The sequence below is a fragment of the Pelophylax lessonae genome, assembly GCF_965119305.1.
Source record: "Pelophylax lessonae genome assembly, chromosome: 10".
Classification (NCBI taxonomy): Eukaryota; Metazoa; Chordata; class Amphibia; order Anura; family Ranidae; genus Pelophylax; species Pelophylax lessonae.
In genome coordinates, this window is record NC_138777.1 from 233,057,951 (window position 1) to 233,079,089 (window position 21,139).

The 21,139-nt window shown below is 47.6% G+C and overlaps 1 protein-coding gene across 1 annotated transcript in view; it reads left to right on the forward strand.

Annotated features, from left to right (window-relative positions):
* Positions 1-15,793, forward strand: part of TMEM231 (transmembrane protein 231) — a 37,131-nt gene extending 21,338 nt beyond the window's left edge. The window contains exons 5-8 of the mRNA XM_082270674.1: positions 7,734-7,877; positions 9,981-10,062; positions 10,183-10,287; positions 15,470-15,793. Coding sequence (XP_082126800.1) covers positions 7,734-7,877; positions 9,981-10,062; positions 10,183-10,287; positions 15,470-15,642 — 504 coding nt within the window. The 3' untranslated portion in view covers positions 15,643-15,793. The remainder of the gene's footprint in view (positions 1-7,733; positions 7,878-9,980; positions 10,063-10,182; positions 10,288-15,469) is intronic.
* The last annotated feature ends 5,346 nt before the right edge of the window (positions 15,794-21,139 follow it).

Consider the following 21,139-nt stretch of genomic DNA (forward strand, 5'->3'; position numbering starts at 1 on the left):
TGCCTTATGTAGAATCAGTCATATAGACCAAACTAATGCCTAGTCCGGTAAGGCTTAGAAGTTCCAGCATTGAAACGGAAGGGTGGTCCCGGTCTGTCTTTTCGTCGCCTGTCGCCCCGTCGATGGGAAGACAGACAGGGACCACCCTTCCGTTTCAAGGCTGGAACTTCTAAGCCTTATCGGACTAGGCATTAGTTTGGTCTATATGACTGATTCCACATAAGGCAACTCTGTGAATAGAATGAAGCCCTATAGATGTTTAGGATAATAAGCCCCATTATCCTCCTGTCCTGGCTATCCGCTATCGTGGATTGTAAATTGGAACAACCCAACCTCTGAGTGGTTGCTTTAATTACTGAACCCTGCTACATACAGTGCATAGGTCCCTGACTGAATCCTCAACCTGTTTGTATACTCCCCCTTTTATATTTGTGGATGATCTCTTCTGTAATCTATGCTCCTGAAGAAGTGGTATATGGACAGCGAAACATGTCGGGAAAGGCCTAAATACAAGTTTCTCTTACGTCCTCCGACAGTCGCCGCCTCTTCATATTCGTCACATATGGGGTATTAGACTTTGCTCCGAAGGAGTAGCTAGGCAACAGAATATGTTAACAATAAAGCTTTAACATATCCCACCCTCAAGGGGTGGTCCCCTCAGTCAATACCCTCCTACTTCCTGCAACCATATCTCAGTTTTAATGTCTAGCTTGTCAGGAGTGGCTGGCTCTCTCTGTGCTGGGACTTTTTGTCCCAGACTCTTTCTTCTTTTTAATATTTTGTTTGAGTTTTCTCTCTACCTTTACTTAGCTGTTATTTTTGTCAGCATTAGTTAGTTCTTCGGACGAAGAGGATCATGCGGACTGGGTCTCGGGCTGATCCCCCTGGTCGCAGGTCGTGGGTCAGTGGCTTCCCAGTCTGCCATCGAGCGTTCAGCCAGGTAACGCTCCTGGCACAGTGAACGACCCATCCCTGTTCGGTGCAGGGATGATTGGTGAGGTGGCTACCTCACCGGACGATGTGCGGTTTCTGAACCGCCATTGTGTGCGTCTTGAATTGCGACTCTCCCTGCCTCATGTGCAGCGGCTTGTTCGCCTGTGCGGGTTCCCCACGCCGTGTGAGGTAAGTGTATCTATGTGGGGACCTGTCTGTCTGGGGGGGGTCTCAGTCTGGGACTGTGTAACCTGCCTTTAATCACACTGCTTGTCTCCCTATCTCTCGGCTGCATGCTGTGGGCTGCAAGGGGGGGGGGGGGAGCTGTATGACACTGAGTATGTCAGGCTGGGCAGTGTGAGGAGCTGTGTGCTGTGGGGCATGTTTTTAATGGCATGTTGGGGCATATACAGCGATCGCTGCGGCGATCTAACATGTATCCATATAATGGGATAAAATTGTGTGTGATTTTATGCACTGTGGAGCGGCGATTTCGGCGCCAAACGACGCCATTTTACCGGCGCCCGCTCCGGCCGCATGGTTTACATGCACGGCGGCCATTTTCTTGTAGCCTCCATAGGCTTACATAGAGCGCCCTGGCAGCATCACTTCCTCTCTCCTGGAAGCACCGATCGAGGCAGCAGCAGCAGCGGAGTCTCCTCAGGTTTTATCCTTCTAGTCCTGTGTTCCATTGCCTGTATTCAGTCTGTATATTCCCTGTGGGGGTCTCATTGTGCCTGAGTGTGGTGCGGTGGGCTGCGCTTGCCGCGCTTGCTGTAAGGGGGCAGTTAACCCTTGGTTGTCTGGCATACAGGGGCAATGGATTCTCAGGAGGGCAAGTTTCCCACAGTATTGGTGGAAAGCCAGGGGACCGCTGTTTCCCCCCCAGGGGGGGATTTAGCCACTATTGTGGCTGGCCTTGCTGCACAGGTGCAAATGCTGGTGGCTGCTCAATCTACTAAACGGCCCAGAGTTGCTCTGTCCTCTGATTCTGAGGGTGAAGGTGATGGGGCTGTTCTGGCAGGGACCCCCCTATCGGGGTCCCGCTCCTCTCTTGATCTAGTGGGGTCTGAGGTAGAGGCTGAAGTTGAGGGGGTTGATAATTCTCCCCCTGGCTCGCCTGAAGAGCTTGCAATCATGGATGAGTTGATTGCTTCCATTAAGCAGACGCTACGTTTGCAGGACGAGGTGTGTCCCCCGGCTGCCTTGGCGGCTTATGGGACGCAGAGAAAACGCAGGACGCCGCAGGTTTTTCCCTGCAATGCTGATTTTCAACGCGCTGTTAAGGACCAATGGCGCGATTTGCGCAAGCCTTTTGCGGTACCAAGTAAATTTAAGCTGCGTTATCCTTTCTCGCCTGCCACTGATGAACGGTGGTGTGTGCCTCCGCCAGTGGATCATGCTATTGCGGTTTTGAACAAAGCCACTGCGATCCCTGCAGAGGGATCCCCTGTTTTCCGTGATGCCACGGATAGGAGACTGGAGTCTCTTGCCCGTCATACCTATTCTGTTACGGGTTCTATGCTTAAGGCTCTGTTTGCTTCTCTCATGGCGGCCCAGGCGATCGCAAGTTGGACGCAGATGCTTAGGCGCGTCCTAGTGGCCGATTCGGCCTCGGCGGCGACCCTGGATATGGTGGATCAGATCCACCAGGGTGTCATGTATCTGTGTGATGCGGACCTGGACCTGATTCCGTTGGCTGCGCGTGTGCACAGCGTGGCGGTGTTGTCTCGCCGCCTGGTTTGGTTGAAATGTTGGTCGGTGGACCAATCTTCACGTAAAACCTTAGCCAATCTGCCTTATGATGGGTCTCGCCTTTTTGGGGAGTCCCTGGATGTGTTGATTAAGGGGATTACCGGGGGTAAGAGCACTCTCTTGCCCCATTTCCCCAAGGCTAAGGGGGCTTCTGGGAAGAAGCATGCTCATTTTCGGCCCCCTCAGGGGTCCTTTCGTGCCTTTCGGCCGCACTACAAGGGCAAACCGTTCAAGGGCCAAGGCTCTCAGAAGAAGCCCTGGTCTGGGAAACAGAAGTCCGGTCAATCCGGACCTGCGGCCCATAACAGTTCGGCCTGAAGGGGCGCCCTCACCCAGTTTTGGGGTGGGGGGACGCTTGCTCGGTTTTCTTCAGCCCTGGTTGGCCCGTGTGAGGGACAGATGGGTTCTGGAAATCGTTCGATCTGGTTACAAGATCGAGTTTCTCTCTCGGCCGGAGAGCAGATTTTTTCCCTCAAATCTTCAACTGTCTCCAGAGCGCCTGCGGGATCTGCACCTGGCGGTGCGGGACCTGAGGGCTCAGGGAGTGGTGGTTCCGGTGCCTCATCGGGACAGATTTCGGGGGTTTTATTCCAATCTGTTCACCGTGCCCAGGAAGGAGGGCAAGGTTCGTCCGATTCTGGACTTGAAAGCTCTGAACCGCTCTGTGCGGGTTCGCAAGTTCCGCATGGAATCCCTGCGCTCGGTGGTGGCTGCCCTGGTTCCGGGGGAATTCATGGCCTCCATCGATTTGAAGGATGCGTACCTTCACATCCCCATATTCGAGGGTCATCAGAGGTACCTTCGATTTGCCATTGCGGAGGATCACTACCAGTTTGTGGCGTTGCCCTTTGGGCTCGCCTCGGCTCCGCGGGTCTTCACCAAGGTGCTTGCACCGGTTCTGGCATTATTGAGAGCCCAGGGCATTTCTGTCCTGGGGTATCTGGACGACATTCTGGTTCGGTCTGCGACCAGACAGGGTCTGGAGAAGGACCTGTCTGTCACAATGCAAACTCTGCAGGAGTTCGGTTGGACGATAAATGTTCCAAAGTCGACACTGAGTCCGTCGGTTCGTCTCCCCTATCTGGGAATGATACTGGACTCGGTGCAGGCGAAGGTCTTCCTGCCGGAAGACAAACTCAGGACTCTTCAGGAGGAAGTCAGGTCCCTCAGGGACGTTCCACACTCGTCTCTGCGGACGGGTATGAGATGTCTGGGATTGATGGTCTCGGCCTTCGAGGCGATTCCTTTCGCGCAGTTTCACACGCGGGGTCTCCAAGCGGAGATCCTGTCCAGGTGGGACGGGCGACCTCAATCTCTGGATCTTCAGATCTCGTTGGGTCATCGCACCAGGGAAAACCTTCTGTGGTGGCTCCAGTCCCCGTTGGTGTCCGGGGGCAAGTCGTTTCGTCCGATCTCGTGGACGATAATCACCACGGATGCCAGCCTGTCGGGCTGGGGTGGTGTTCTGGGCGTTCTGTCCGCCCAGGGGACCTGGTCGGAGGGGGAGTCTTCCCTCCCGATCAACATTCTGGAATTGCGTGCGATAAGGCTCTGTCTTCATCGCTGGACGGACCGGCTGCAGGGCTGCCCGGTTCGGGTGCAGACGGACAATGCCACGGCGGTGGCCTACATCAACCACCAAGGGGGCACCAGGAGTGCCCGAGCGGCTCGAGAAGTGGCCGACATTCTGTCTTGGGCCGAGACTCATGTCCCGGCGATAACGGCGGTTCACATTCCGGGAGTGGAGAACTGGCAGGCGGACTATCTGAGTCGCCAGACCCTGGATCAGGGGGAATGGTCTCTCCACCCGGCTGTCTTCCAGATGTTGTGCACGAAGTGGGGTCTTCCAGATGTGGACCTGTTCGCGTCTCGCCTCAACTACAAGGTGAAGAGGTTCGTGGCAAGGACGCGCGACCCTCGGGCAGACGCGTCGGACGCGTTAGTGGCCCCGTGGCATCAGTACAGGCTGATGTACGCGTTTCCACCGATTCAGTTGCTGTCCAGGTTCCTTCGCAGGTTGCACTCGGAACGCAGCACGGTGATTCTTGTGGCACCGGACTGGCCTCGCCGGTCCTGGTACGCAGACCTCGTGAATCTGGCGGTCGACGCCCCTTGGCGTCTGCCTCTTCGAGACGATCTACTGTCTCAAGGACCGATTTACCATCCTGCTTTACAGTCGCTGGCTTTGACGGCCTGGCTGTTGAGACCGAGGTCCTGAAGGAGAAGGGTCTCTCTCCAGAGGTCGTTCATACTTTGATCAACGCGAGGAAGTCTTCCTCGGGGAAGGTTTATTACCGTACTTGGAAGGCCTATTTTGCCTGGTGTGAGTCCAGGGGGTTTTCACCCCGCACGTACTCGGTTTCCCGTGTGCTGTCTTTCCTTCAGACGGGTGTCGATCAGCGTTTGGCGCTGGCTACGATAAAGGGTCAGGTGTCGGCGCTGGCCGTTCTGTTTCAACGTCCCGTGGCTTCCAACTCCTTGGTTGGCACTTTTATTCAGGGTGTGCGGCATCTGGTTCCTCCTAGGAGGGATCCTTTGCCCCCTTGGGACTTGAATCTCGTTCTATCTGTGTTACAACGTGCTCCTTTTGAACAGATCAGGGAGATCTCGTTGTCTATGTTGTCCAAAAAGGTCGCCTTTTTGGTGGCGATCACTTCGGCTCGCAGAGTGTCGGAACTGGCGGCTTTGTCCTGCAAGTCTCCGTACCTGGTTGTTCATTTGGATAAGGTGGTCTTGCGACCTAATCCTTCTTTTCTACCGAAACGAGTTTCGGAATTCCATCTTAACGAGGATATTGTTTTGCCTTCGTTGTGCACGAAGCCTAAACATCCGAAGGAGGTGAGATTGCACTCTCTGGATGTTGTTCGGGCGATAAGGGTTTACCTTAAATCGACTGAGTCTTTTCGTAAGACTGACTCCTTGTTTGTCCTTCCAGAGGGTCCTCGGAAGGGCATGGCGGCTTCGGCCTCTACCATCGCCAAATGGATCAGGCAGACCATTGAACAGGCCTATGCCTTGCAGGGGAAGGTTCCCCCTGTGCCTGTGAAGGCGCACTCTACTAGATCACTGAGTACGTCTTGGGCCTGCCGTCATGGGGCTTCTGTAGCCCAGGTGTGTAAGGCGGCGACTTGGTCGACCGTACACACTTTCACAAAATTCTACAAAGTAGATGTTCAGGCATCGGCGGATGCTTCCTTTGGCCGCAAGGTTCTTAGTGCGGCTGTTCCATAGGGTCCCTTGTTGGGGACTCCTGGCTGTTGGGATAGTTTTTTGTATCCCCTGGTTTTTTGTCTTTTCCTGGGTTGTTGCTCCTGTTGAGCACTTATTTTTGCTGTTGCCCAGCTGGTTTCCTTCCTTTGGTAAGGTTCCTTTCTTTGATGTGGAGACTGCGTTGCCTTTCGGCGCGGATGCGTTTCCCACCCCTCATGTTTGCACTGCTTTGGGACGTCCCCATATGTGACGAATATGAAGAGGCGGCGACTGTCGGAGGACGTAAGAGAAAACGGAATTTTTGTAAAATCTTACCTGTAAAATTCCTTTCTCTGAGTCCTCCGACAGTCGCCGCCCCCGCCCCTCTTTTGGGGTTTGAATGTATACTCTACTGCTATTCCACTAAAACTGAGATATGGTTGCAGGAAGTAGGAGGGTATTGACTGAGGGGACCACCCCTTGAGGGTGGGATATGTTAAAGCTTTATTGTTAACATATTCTGTTGCCTAGCTACTCCTTCGGAGCAAAGTCTAATACCCCATATGTGACGAATATGAAGAGGCGGCGACTGTCGGAGGACTCAGAGAAAGGAATTTTACAGGTAAGATTTTACAAAAATTCCGTTTTTTGCTGTCTTTGGCCCATATGTGAAGAGATTTTTCTATATATCTATCTATCATATATATTGTATTTCTGTGTGCAGTTCCCATTTGCAATTTTAATATGTGTCTTTTTGTATTTATAAAATAAAATGTATATATTTTTAACCAATATTTACAGTGATTTGTAAAATCGGTGTTAAAATCCCCTTAGCCCCCACCTTTTCTCCCCTTCGCTTTTCCCCTTTCCCCTCCTTCCCCCTCCCCTTTCCTTTCCTTTTCCTTCCCTTTCCTCTTTTTTTTCCCCCTTTTTCCTTCCTCCTTTCCTCTCCCTTTCCCTCTCTGCTCCCTCTGATCCTCCTTATATCCATTCCCTTCTTTATCTCACTTTGAGCCATTAGCCCTCACCTTTTGACAGATATTTGGGATGAAGGTACCTTATTAGATCAAATTGTCTTTAACACTCCTGTATCTATATATAAATATATCAGTATCTCACAAAAGTAAGTACACCCCTCACATTTTTGTAAATATTTTATTCTATCTTTTCATGTGACAACACTGAAGAAATTACACTTTGCTACAATGTAAAGTAGTGAGTGTACAGCTTGTATAACAGTGTAAATTTACTGTCCCCTCAAAATAACTCAACACACAGCCATTAATGTCTAAACCGCTGGCAACAAAAGTCAGTACACCCCTAAGTGACAATGTCCAAATTAGGCCCAAAGTGTCCATATTTTGTGTGGCCACCATTATTTTCCAGCACTGCCTTAACTCTCTTGGGCATGGAGTTCACCAGAGCTTCACAGGTTGCCATCGGAGTCCTCTTCCCCTCCTCCATGATGACATCACAGAGCTGGTGGATGTTAGAGACCTTGCACTCCTCCACCTTCCATTTGAGGATGCCCCACAGATGCTCAATAGGGTTTAGGTCTGGAGACATGCTTGGCCAGTCCATCACCTTTACCCTCGACTTCTTTATAAAAGCAGTGGTCGTCTTGGAGGTGTTTGGGGTCGTTATCATGTTGGAATACTGCCCTGCAGCCCAGTCTCTGAAGGGAGGGGATCATGCTCGGCTTCAGTATGTCACAGTACATGTTGGCATTCATGGTTCCCTCAGTGAACTGTAGCTCCCCAGTGCTGGCAGCACACGTGCAGCCACAGACCATGACACTTGTTTTTTCTTTGCATTTGCTATTCTTCTAAAATGCTTTATCTCTATGATTCTTTCAGAGGATGTCTACGTTTGTAATGCAGAGCATGGCGTTTATTCAGCATGCGTCTCCACTTCCTGGAGCCCAGCTTTACATCAACGGAGACCTGAGGCTACAACAGAGACAGCTGCTGGGACACCAGGGCCTGGACACCACCTACAATGTAAGAGTAATCCTGCAACAGAAGAAGACCGCTCCACCAATACAAATCAGTTAGTTTGGCATGGTCGCTGGCAAATTGTATTACATTTGGTTTATTATGTCTTGGAACAGCCCCAATTCTAACTTTGCTTTCCTCCATACTGGTACAGCAGTTACAAGTCCTAGTCACAGAGGGATCTTAATGAATGACTACTGTCCTGGGGCCCCAGGTGCATGGGGGCCCCATGATCAGGGTCAGGACAAAGGGGGGGGGATCATGCAGTGTTGAGGAAGTGGGGGTTACTGGTGATTTGGCCTCTTGTGCTGCTTTTCTTTGACAGGAGTACCTGCAATGTCACTCCTGTCCGAAGGAGCAGCAGCTGGCTTCTGCTAGAAAGAGGGTTCAGCTTTCTTCTTCCTCCTGCAGGGAGCAGAGGAGAGCCAGAACTGAGACTGAGAACTCACCTCAGTCTTGGCATGGGGAGAGGAAGGAGGAGCCACCTTCATTGCAGGTGGGAACAACATTTGTGATCTGTGAGTACAAGGTGGGGGGTACAACTCTGATGCACTTTGAAAGGGGAACCTGATGTATGGGGACACCTGATGTAAGGGGACACTGTGATGGGAAAACATGATGTATTGGGACATTTTGATGGGGACAACTGATGTAAGGGGTCACTGTGATGGGGAAATCTGATGTAAATGGTCACTGTGATGGGGAAACCCAATGTAGGAGACCCTGTGATAGGGGAACCTGGTGTATGGGGACACCTGATGTAAGGGGACACTGTGATCGGGGAACCTGATGTATGGGGACACTGTGATTGGAAAATGGACACAGCTTTCTCCTCCCTCCTGCAGGGGGCATAGGAGAGCCAGCACTGAGACTGAGAGCTTGCCTCAGTTTTAGCATGGGGAGAGAAAGGAGGAGCTATCTGATGTATGGGGACACCTAAAGTAGGAGGACACTGTGATAGGGGAACCTGATGTATGGGGACACTTGATGTATCTGGACACTGTGATAGGGGAACCTGATGTAAGGGAATATTGTGATAGGGGAACCTGATGTATGGGGACACTGTGATAGGGAAACCTGATGTATGGGGACACTGTGATAGGGGAACCTGAGGTAAGGGAATATTGTGATAGGGACACCTGATGTATGGGGGACACTGTGATAGGGGAACCTTATGTATGGAGACCCTGTGATAGGGACACCTGATGTTGGGGACACTGTGATAGGGGAACCTGATGTAAGGGAATATTGTGATAGAGACACCTGATGTATGGGGACACTGTGATAGGAGAACCTGAATTTTCTGTCTTCACTATTGAAAGAAGCACTGTGAAGGATCACAGAGGAATAAGATGTCTGTAACTTACAAGGGTCAGCTCAATTGGATGTGAACGCAAAATTTGTGCAACTGTTTATCAAATCTATAATTTTTAAAAAATGCACTAAAATTATATTAAATTGCACACAATAACAGTTTATTTCCCAATTTTTGGTACAAAATAAAGGATTAGGTAATGCTAAAGTGGAACTATGCGACATCTGAGCACCACAAACCAATAAGGCTGTTTAATTCCGTTTTAATATGCAAAGCAAACTCCCCCATCCATCCATCCATGTCTCCATGCTTTTTTTGTTGAGAAAGCACTTTTAACCCCCCCCCCCCCCCCCCCCTCCAGCATTTCTAACCACAGCCATCTTGAGTAAGCGCAGCTGTTTCATGTAGTATTTACTTCCTGCAATCCATCTGCCCTTAGCTCAGCCATGCAGGCGGAGGGTGTGCTTAGCTGAGAAAGCCCCTCCCCTCCTCCTCCAGATGGGAAAAAAATGCCCATGAAGACTCCTGGGATGTATGCCATCATTTGGGTCCATGCCAGAAACCAGGAAGCCACTGAAGAAATGTATAAAAAAAAGTTAAAAACCTGTAAATATAATATACCTTCCTATATTATTATTATTATTATTATTATTATGTAATGCTAACAGAATAAAGATTAAATATTAAAGATTAATGTTAATTGAGAGAGTTTAGCAATAGAGACGGTTCACCTTTCTAACTTTTGTATGAATTTGGCCATCGGTGTACTATAACTGCTGTTTTTCATTTGGTAGATTTCCATAATTAATGGATCCAGCCCATATGCAAGCTCTTATGACCTCACCAACATCATATCATCCTATCAGGAGAGGAACGGTAAGTCCAGAGAAGTTTCTCGCTGCCAAAGAGGAGAAGCATAGTAACCATTGGAGGGATTCTCTCTCCCCTCCGGTCCCTTTTTTGAGTCATTGTTTGGGATGTTTTGTGTCATTACAGTGACCACAGTCTTGGACAACCCGAGTCCAATATGGCTTGTTGGCCGAGGTGCATCAGATCCATTTGTGGTCAATGCGGTGATCCGGTACCCCACGGAGATCATTTCATATCCTTTTTACGTTACTCTTTATTACAGCCTTTTTCAACCAGGGTACCTTGAGGTTTCTTCAGGGGGTGCCTTGGAAAAAAGCTAAAAATGTACCCAAAATTGTATACAAGCCGGTGGGTGGATGAAACCTGTCTTTTAGTTACACAAAGCCACAGGTTTTCATTGTACACCATTACAGACTTCTAGCTGCCAACCTCCTATCGACCAAACACATCAGCAGTTGATCAGGAGGATGTCAGTTGCCTGAATACCATTCTTGTTCGGCCTTCCTTTTGCTTTTCTCCATCAGCTTTGGGGTTTCATTAGCTAAGTGGTAAGGGAAAACTAAGGGAAAAGAGAAACATTGGAATACTAGTCAGTACCGGTTTGCAAAAGTGTATTTGCTTTGGCAGAATAAATCCCCTCTAACGTTGGGTGTCCTACGTGTATTCATGTTGCTGCATTATGTAAAACTATTAGAATAGTTTTTACATTTTAAAATGGGGTGCCTCAAGACTGTCCATAACCGGTTACGGACCGCCCGGTAGGCAGCCCTTCCTGCGCTAACCGACGTAGGTATACGTTGGTCGCGCGCCTGCAGCTAGGGGGCGAACGCGCGGCCGCCGGTGCATTCCTGCCCCCACTCGGCAGTGGGACCCCCGATGCAGCGGGCAGGCGGCTCCAATTGCCGCCTGACTCCCGCGATCGCTCCCCTCTGAGAGAGACTAACGGTCAGATGTTGTAAACACAGCTGACCGTTCTTCTCCCTGGAATGATCACAGAGCGCCTGTGATCCTTCTATGTAGGACCACAGGTCTCTGTGATCATTTCACAAGCCCTTCCCCCTTACAGTTAGAATCACTCCCCTAGGCTCACATTTAACCCCTTGATCACCCACACTGTTAACCCCTTCCCTGCCAGTGTCATTATTACAGTGCATATTCTTAGCACTAATTACTGTAGTAATGTCACTGGTCCCCCCAAAAGTGTCAAAAATGTCAGTTAGGGGTCCGATCTGTCCGCTGCAATGTTGCAGTTCCACTAAAAATCGCAGATCGCCGCCATTAATAGTAAAAAAAAGAACAATAAAAATGACATAAATCTTTTCCGTAGTTAGTAGGCACAATAACTTTTGCACAAACCAGTCAAAATATGCTTATTGTGATTTTTCTTTTTCTTTTCTTTTTTTTTACCAAAAATATGTAGCAGAAAACAAATTGGCCAAAATGTAAAAAAAAATTGATTTTTACATTTTTTTTATTGAGAATGTCATATAGCAGAATGTGAAAAATATTGTTTTTTTTTTTTTCAGAATTGTCGCTCTTTTTTTGTTTATAGCGCAAAAAATAAAAATCGCACAGGGGATCGAATACCACCAAAAGAAAGCTCTGTTTGTGCAGGAAAAAAAGGACATCAATTTTATTTGGGTACAGCGTCGCACGACCGCGCAATTGTCAGTTAAATTAACGCAGTGCCGAATCGCAAAAAATGGCCTGGTCATTAAGGGGGGAAATCTTCTGGTCCAGAAGTGGATAATTTTGGAGGGTGCCTCGACTGAAAAAAAGCTTGAGAAGCACTGCTTTATTATAATAATAATAATATCCTTCAATCCTCACTATTACAAATCACTTAGATGCCAAGGTTGCATCTTGTTGATATCTAGCCCAGACACTGAGTACTGTTACTTCTGCATGATTCCAGAGTCTGTAGAAAGCACTCTGATTGACGATCTTTAACCACTTTACCTCTGCTCACATTGCTGCTACTGCAGCAATGTGGCACGATCCCGTCCAGCGACGTAGACCTACGTCGCTGGACTCGACGTAGACCTACGTCGCTGGAGGCGCACTCCCGCTGCTTTCAGTCACAGCGGGAGTCGGGCCAGGGGAGGAGCAGCGGCGATCGCCGCCGCTCTTCCCCGATCGTCGGGGAATCGAGTGAGGAGATCCGCCCGCCTGTGTAAACAGAGCGGGCGGATCTCCTAAGTGACAGGGAGTGACAGATCGGAGTGTTCAGCATAGCTGAACACTCCGATCTGTCCTTCTGTCACATAGTCACCTCCCCCCCCACACGTCAGTAAGCACCAGGCATACATTAACCCCTCCCTCTCCAATAAAATTAACCCCTTCACTGCCAGTGTCATTTTTACAGTAACAGTGCCTATTTATAGCACTAATTACTGTAGTAATGTCACTGGTACCCCCAAAAGTGTCAAAAATGTCAGTCAAGGGTCCGATCTGTCCGCCACAATGTCGCAGTCCCGCAAAAAAAATCGCAGATCGCCGCCATTACGCGTTAAAAAAAAAAACACCAAAAATGACAGAAATCTTTCCCGTAGTTAGTAAACGCAATAACTTTTGCGCAAACCAAAATACGCTTATCGTGATTTTTTTTTACCAAACATAGGTAGCAGAAAACAAATTGGCCAAAAATTTTAAAAAAATTTGATTTTTAAGTTTTTTGGGGGGGGAATTTCATATAAAAAAAAGTTAGAAATATTGTTATTTTTTCAAAATAAACGCTCTTTTTTTGTTTGTAGCGCAAAAAGTAAAAAGCACACAGGTGATCAAATACCACCAAAAAAAAGCTCTGTTTGTTGGAAAAAAAGGACGTAAATTTTGTGGGTACGGCGTCGCACGACCGCGCATTTGTCAGTTAAAGTCGCACAGCGCCGAATCGCAAAAAGTGGCCTGGACGTAAGACAGCAAAATCCTCCGGTAGTAAAGTGGAAATCAATCTAACTTTTAGAAAAATGGCATGCTATGTTTCTTCTACAATAATACAAACTTAATAAGCACACAAAATAAACTGCGGTAAATAAGCAATCCAAAGCTGCAACTTTAAAGTGAGATGTACGCTACACAGACATATGCAAAGAAACTAAGTTGTGCTAACTGTGAAATCATAACAAAATTGACATGTAGTGAAAAAAAGGATATGAAAGCTAATAAATGAAAAACAATAGAGCCAAGAACCAAAGCTCTTGTGAAAAATCAACATCAGCAAAAGTCCAAAATAGTGACTAGGTAAGTGTCCAACCATAAGATTAACAAAATGGGTTGAAGACGTGAAGATTCCACCATTGAAAGCAATATCCACCACCGCTCGAATAACCTTCTTGCCAGAAAAAAAAAGACCACAAGGGTCGACAACGCTGGACGTAAAACTCAATATAGGCTGTAGTATCCTATGCCCAAGGACGACATCATCTGTGACGAAACGCGTCTGGTCTGCGATGTGCTGACGTCACCGCGTTTGAGAGATCCCAGAAGGATGGGTGTTGTGTTTGCAGCTGGCCGGCTTGTTCTAATGCCTGTGAATACTACTGTTTTGTAAGTGTAATCTGTTTTACCCTCAATAAACCATCATTATGTTGTTACGCTATGGCGCATTTCTTGCTGCCCACCGCTTGGAGAACCACAGAGGAGAGGTTTGTTTGTGCCATAGGATACTACAGCCCACATTGAGTTATACCCCCAGCGTTGTTGACCCGTGTGGTCTTTTTTTCTGGTAAGCAGGTTATTAGAGCGATGGTGGATATTGCTTTCGGTGGTGGAATCTTCACGTCTTCAACCCATTTTGTTAATCTTATGGTTGGACCCTTACCTAGTTACTATTTTGGACTTTAACCTCTTGCCGACCGCCCACCGTAGTATTACTGCGGCAGGGCGGCTCGGCTGCGCGAAATCACGTAGTACTACATGCACGAGGCCTCGACGGCTGTTTAGACACAGTGGGAGGCGGGCCACGGGAAGAGCGGCAACCCTTCCTAACCTAACCCTAACCCTAACCCCTTAGCCATACAGTTGCTGACACCATCACGTCGTCCAGTACAGGGGTACCCTGGATACTTTGGAGACAACCGGTTCCATTGTGCATTTCCACGTAGTGCAAGAAGTCCCCTCCGAAATTTGTCGGAAGTGAAATAATGGAGCCGCATAATACCACAACTTATGCTTTTCCCACGTGTCCATTTCTCTTGGCTGTATCTTTTCAATGAGCATGGTGTCATTAAGGATATCTACTCAGATGTTTAGAGGGGGGGGGGGCATCAGTTTTCCAAAATTTAGTAATAAGCTGACGTGCAGCCGAAAGGAAAGAGAAGATTTGTTTTCTGAGATTTGACTGAGCTCAGGAGGATAGATAGAAGGGCGATCCTAGGGGAGGGAATGAGAGATTCATCAAAGATCTCATTAAAAAACTAAAAAATCAGTTTCCAGAAGGGGTGAATATGAGTACATTCCCATTATAAATGCAAGTATGGTACATACCCCTTTAAATATACATCAACCCCTTTGCTCAACAGAGTAATCAATAAAAAATATTGTGTTTCATATATCAATAAATTAATTCTGCTGAATATTTGTCACAGAGTGCAGAACTAAGTGCACTTCTGTGACCCACGGGAGAACAATGGAGCGAAGAGCTTTGGCCATACTTCTCCTTTAAGGATCCATCCAGGAGAAATGTAAGGGATCGATTTATAAAGCAGTGAATGTTACATAGTTAGTGAGGTCGAAAAAAGACACCAGTCCATCCAGTTCAACCTAGGATGTGTGTGTGTGTGAATGTGACTTTCACCAAATATTTTCTGGTGAAGAATCGATCAATGCCATTTAAATTCATGAACCTTGAAGATTCACTGCAGAGAATGTTTGCTGAAAGTCATATTCACTGCTTTATCAGGTGGTAATTTATCAAAACTGGAGCAAACAGAATGTGGAGCAGCTATTTATGGTAACCAATCCGCTTCTAACTTCAGCTTGTTCATTTAAGCTTTGAAAATGAAAGAGGCAAGCTGATTGGTTGCCATTCACAGCTGGAACAGATTATGGCTGTATCAGTTTTGATGATTGTTTTTCTCTTTTGTAATTTAGGAAAAATTTAGAGGAGCTTTTCAGTTTGCACTTTTTTTATGCTGAATGCCTTGCACCACAAAATAATGGCACTATGGTTCCAAAGTGAAAAACAAACATGTCATGCACAATCGGGGGGCTACCTAAGGACAGGTTTGCAAAACTTGGTTAGCCTTTCCTGCCCCAAGGTCATCATTCCATGACAAGTCTGTTTTGTATTTGGGATATGGTCACCAAATGTTGCTTATGTTACATTAATTTCCTCCTCCACTTCCTTTCCTTTTTTATTCCACGTGTATTCCCTCTGGGAATTAATACCAGTTGTGTCCTTAATAAATCTGCACATATCAGCCTGGATTTTGGGAAATGATCAAATTCGGCTGGGTTCAGTATGTCAGCGTCCTGCTCATCTTCCTCTGGGTCTTCGAGAGGGTGAAGATCTTCGTCTTTCAGAACCAGATCCTCACTACAGTCCAGTCTCCACCTTCGTCCTTATTCAAGCAGCACCAGAGCTAACCTAGCTCCTTTAGAGGCTGGCACACATCGCAAGGTGCTCCTCTGAAGAGATATCCACATAGAGATTGACTTTGGTTGAAAGGATCACTATACCAAAAATGTTTTATGGTATGCACTGCATAAGCTGAGCTGGAAATATTCCCAACTGTGTAAGAAGAAGCCCCTGTACCTGCACAAAAACTAAGATCCATATCTTTTTTTTTTTCTGTGGAACCCGTTGCTCTATATTTTGCTGCTGGTAGAATGGAAAAAAGACAAGGAAATGTTAGTTGGTCATCTTATATAGAATAGGTTTACAAAATAGTCATCTGTTGGGCTAGATGGCTCTCTTCAATACTATCTATGTTCTCACTTTAGTCACATCTATACTAGGGTTGGGAGCAGACAGACAACAGCCCCTGAAAAGTATCTTCAGATAGTTTCACAATCCTTGCAGAGCTCCTCAGAAGCATAGAAAGACACATTGCTCTATTATGCAAATATTGACTTTCTGCACTCCTGTCCTTGAGATTTGAAATCCTGAGAGTCGGCCCGTCCCCGAGTTTCAAAGTCTGAGAGCCGGCTTACCTCCAAGTGTTGATATTTAAGCTCTGGCATGCTCCCAAGTAACAAAGTCTGAGAGCTTGCCTTCCCCCAAGTAACAAGGCCTGAGAGCTGGTCTGCCCCCCATATTTCAAAGTCTGAGTGCTAGCCTTTTGCTGGGTTGGAAAATCTAACAGCTGGCTTGCTTTCGATAGTCAAAGTTTCAAAGCTGGCCTGCCCTGAGTTTTGAAGTTCAAAAGCTGGCCTGCCCTGAGTTTTAAAGTCTTCCACCCCAGTCTTAATTTCTGAGTGCTGACCTGTCTCTGAAATATGAATTCTGTGAGCTGGCCTGCCTCCAAGTATCAAAGTTTGAGAAGCTGACTTGCCCCCAAATATCGAAGTCAAAGAAGCTAACCTGCCTCCAGGTATCGGATTCTAAGAAGCTGGCCTGCCCCCAAGTATCAAATTTTGACAAGCTTGCCCGCTACCAGGTATTGAAGCCTGAGAAGCTGGCCTACTCCCAAGTATTGAAGCCTGAGAAGCTGACCTACTCCCAAGTATCGAAGTCTGAGAAGTTGGCCGGCTCCCAAGTATCGAAGTCTGAGAAGTTGGCCGGCTCCCAAGTATCGAAGTCTGAGAAGTTGGCCCCCTCCCAAGTATCGAAGTCTGAGAAGTTGGCCCCCTCCCAAGTATCGAAGTCTGAGAAGTTGGCCACCTCCCAAGTATCGAAGTCTGAGAAGTTGGCCGCCTCCCAAGTATCGAAGTCTGAGAAGTTGGCCGGCTCCCAAGTATTGAAGTCTGAGAAGTTGGCCGGCTCCCAAGTATTGAAGTCTGAGAAGTTGGCCGGCTCCCAAGTATCGAAGTCTGAGAAGTTGGCCGGCTCCCAAGTATCGAAGTCTGAGAAGCTGGTTTTCCTGCAGGTATCGAACTATGAGAAGCTGGCCTTCCCACAGTATCGAAGTCTTAGAAGCTAGCCTGCCCCCAAGTATCGAAGTCTGGGAAGCTGGTTTTCCCTCAGGTATCGAAGTCTGACAAGCTGGCCTGCCACCGAGTATCAAATTCTGAGAAACTGGCCTGCTCCCAACTATTGAAGTCTGACAAGCTGGCCTGCCACCGAGTATCAAATTCTGAGAAGCTGGCCTGCCAACGAGTATCAAATTCTGACAAGCTGGTCTGCCTCAAAGTATCAAAGCTGGTTTTCTCCAGGTATTGAATTAGGAAAAGCTGGTCTGCTCCTCAGTATCGAAGTCTGAAATGCTGGTTTGCCTTCTATTTTCGGAATCTGAGACCTTGGCTTTCCCCTGAGTTTTGACCTATGAGAACCTGGTTGTCCCCTCCCAGCTCCTGCACCTGTTGTCAGTGAGCATACAACTTTCAAGGCAAAATTAATTTATAAAAATTCTATAATTTGTGTATAGTGGTAATTTTTGAAGTCCTTCAATCTTACTCTAGAGCAGCCTTTCTCAACCATTTTATCCCAGGAGAACCTTTTAAATAATTTCAGGTCTTGTGGAACCCCTGGCTAGAATGGCACTGGACCTGCAAATATGCAGGAAGCATCAACCGGGAGGTCACAGCTCAAGGAACCCCTAGCAAGCCCTTGAGGGACCCCGGTTGAAAATGGCAGCTCTAGAGATATGACAATCCAGACTTCACGTTTGCTAAGCCATAAAACAGCCAAATAATATATATTTTTTGATTATTAAAATATTTTGGTGAGTTAAATGTTCCAGTAGTTTTTAAATATCTCTAGGACTCCAGAGGTGAGTTTTTCTTAGTGGAGTTACTGGAAACCAAGGAAGAGAGTCTCAGTCCTTCAAAGGCAAGCTTCATACTTAAAGTGAATATAAAGCTCAGAACTCTTTTTTTTTTCAGTTTAAATAGAATGTGAAGGGGTTATTACCTCTGTCAGGTTTTTATTGCTGTGTCCCCCACTATGGAGATTCCCTTTCTTTATTGGTTGTGACCATTGTCTTGGGTATATAAAGTGATGGGAAATCCACAATCTTACAGTGGGAAATCTCCCAGTGGAGACACCTGTTCTAATGACAACTGACGAAAAGGGGCCATCTCCTCGCTTTGTTAGGATCACCTCTTACTTCCTGCTGTGTGTATGGGACAGGAAGTGAAGCAAATCCTATTAGATAGGACACAGACGGCAAAAGCAAAAAACCGACAGGGGTCTTAACCATTTCCTTCTGCATCCAAAACTAAAAAATTGGCTTTGCGGAAACTTTTAAAAATAAAAAAGAACATCTATCAATGTAGACCGCCATTTCTGATCTCCTGATGAAAAATGGCTGTATGTGGTTTTATTACTTTGCAAACAGTCATGACAACCAAGCAAGTAGCATTTTCAAAGGGAGGACATCAGTGGCAGTCTACATGTCTGCAGGATTCCTTTCAGACTTGTGATTTTTATTTTTGGCATCAGATATTGTATAGATGGCCCCTAACCCAGGAGCAGTCAGCTTAGTTGTTGGGGCCTATAACTGTGGCCTGTGACATCACCAAAGGATCGGATGTTCAGTTTGGCCTTATTCACACAAGCATACTACAGTGTACGCCTGTGCGAGGGGCAAGGTTGCTGGCAAAGGAATGCACAGGTGTTCCATGCATGCCCATACTGGCAATCCCATTCATGTCAAAGGTGATGTGGCTGTTGCACAGACAAAGCCACTGCTCCCAATCTGACAACTACACAGACCAAAACACGCACTGTCTGCATTTGGGGCACAGACGTCAAATTGGGTGCAGCGGCTGTGTTTGTGCACTGACGTCAAATTGGATGCAGCAGCTGTGTCCATGCACGTTTGTCAAATTGGGTGCAGCGGCTGTGTCTGTGCACAGACGTCAAATTGGGTGCAGCGGCTGTGTTTGTGCACTGACGTCAAATTGGGTGCAGCGGCTGTGTTTGTGCACTGACGTCAAATTGGGTGCAGCGGCTGTGTTTGTGCATGGATGTCAAATTGGATGCAGCGGCTGTGTTTGTGCATGGATGTCAAATTGGATGCAGCGGCTGTGTCTGTGCACTGACATCAAATTGGGTGCAGCAGCTGTGTTTGTGCATGGACGTCAAAATGGGTGCAGCGGCTGTGTCCGTGCACGGACGTCAAAATGGGTGCAGCGGCTGTGTCCTTGCACGGACGTCAAAATGGGTGCAGCGGCTGTGTCCTTGCACGGACGTCAAATTGGGTGCAGCGGCTGTGTCTATGCATGGACGTCAAATTGGGTGCAGCGGCTGTGTCCGTGTATGGATGTCAAATTGGGTTCAGCGGCTGTGTTTGTGCACGAACGTTGAATTGGGTGCAGCGGCTGTGTCTATGCATGGACGTCAAATTGGGTGCAGCGGCTGTGTCCATGTATGGATGTCAAATTGGGTGCAGCGGCTGTGTCCGTGCACCGACGTCAAATTGGGTGCAGCGGCTGTGTCCGTGCACGGACGTCAAATTGGGTGCAGCGGCTGTGTCCGTGCACCGACGTCAAATTGGGTGCAGCGGCTGTGTCTGTGTATGGACGTCAAATTGGGTGCAGCGGCTGTGTCCATGCACGGACGTCAAATTGGGTGCAGCGGCTGTGTCCATGCACGGACGTCAAATTGGGTGCAGCGGCTGTGTCCGTGCACCGACGTCAAATTGGGTGCAGCGGCTGTGTCCGTGTATGGACGTCAAATTGGGTGCAGCGGCTGTGTCCATGCACGGACGTCAAATTGGGTGCAGCGGCTGTGTCAGTGCACTGACGTCGAATTGGGTGCAGCGGCTGTGTTTGTGCATGGACGTCTAATTGGATGCAGCGGCTGTGTTTGTGCACGAACGTTGAATTGGGTGCAGCAGCTGTGTCTATGCATGGACGTCAAATTGGGTGCAGCGGCTGTGTCTATGAATGGACGTCAAATTGGGTGCAGTGGCTGTGTTTGTACAGGAACGTTGAATTGGGTACTGCGGCTGTGTCTATGCATGGACGTCAAATTGGGTGCAGCAGCTGTGTCCATGTATGGATGTCAATTTGAGTGCAGCGGCTGTGTCCATGCATGGACGTCAAATTGGGTGCAGCAGCTGTGTCCGTGCACCGACGTCAAATTGGGTGCTGTGGCTGTGTCTGTGCATGTTTGTCAAATTGGGTGCAGCGGCTGTGTTTGTGCATGGACGTCAAATTGGATGCAGCGGCTGTGTTTGTGCACGAACGTTGAATTGGGTGCAGCGGCTGTGTCCGTACACAGACGTCAAATTGGGTGCAGCGGCTGTGTCCGTGCACGGACGTCAAATTGGGTGCAGCGGCTGTGTCCGTGCATGAACATCAAATTTGAATACAGCGATTGTGTCCCATTTGACATAAATGAGACTGGATGCACGGGATACCAGTGCACGCAAACACTGCCTTCACATGGGTGTACACTGTAGTACGCCCATGTGCACGAGCCCTAACTGGTGCCCTCTGATCCCCAGGAGCTGCTATTAAACATAGATAAATGTCAATCTCTTCCTCTATGGCCTTCTTTGAACATTTTAGCCCCCAAGCTTTTTATGTCACATTGTATTTTTATACAAATATGAGAACATTGTATACATTCTGCATCTTTTGTGACACAGCAGATTTTCCCTGCAGCTCCCAGCAATAGAAGGACATATGCGATATCACCTGCATTGCCAGTTATCTCTGCTATGCCGTGTACTTGCAGGCCATTGGGTGACGCCTTGTCCTTAGCTGAACATTTTGACACACTTACCTTTCTTTTTATTAAGCCAAAAAAAATTAGAAATCTGCATTTTTCAGCACTGTTCATAATGATTAATACTTTCTTACAAAATATTTTCTAAAATGTTTGTAATAATTTCAATAAAAAAATTAAAAACCAACTTGGAAGTGAGTCTGTAATGCCTAAAACCTGCGCTGCTGAGCTCTAAACCATTTGATGGAGCTGACAATCCATAGTAAGTATTTTTTTCAGCTGATCATCAGCTCAATCCAGTGGCCA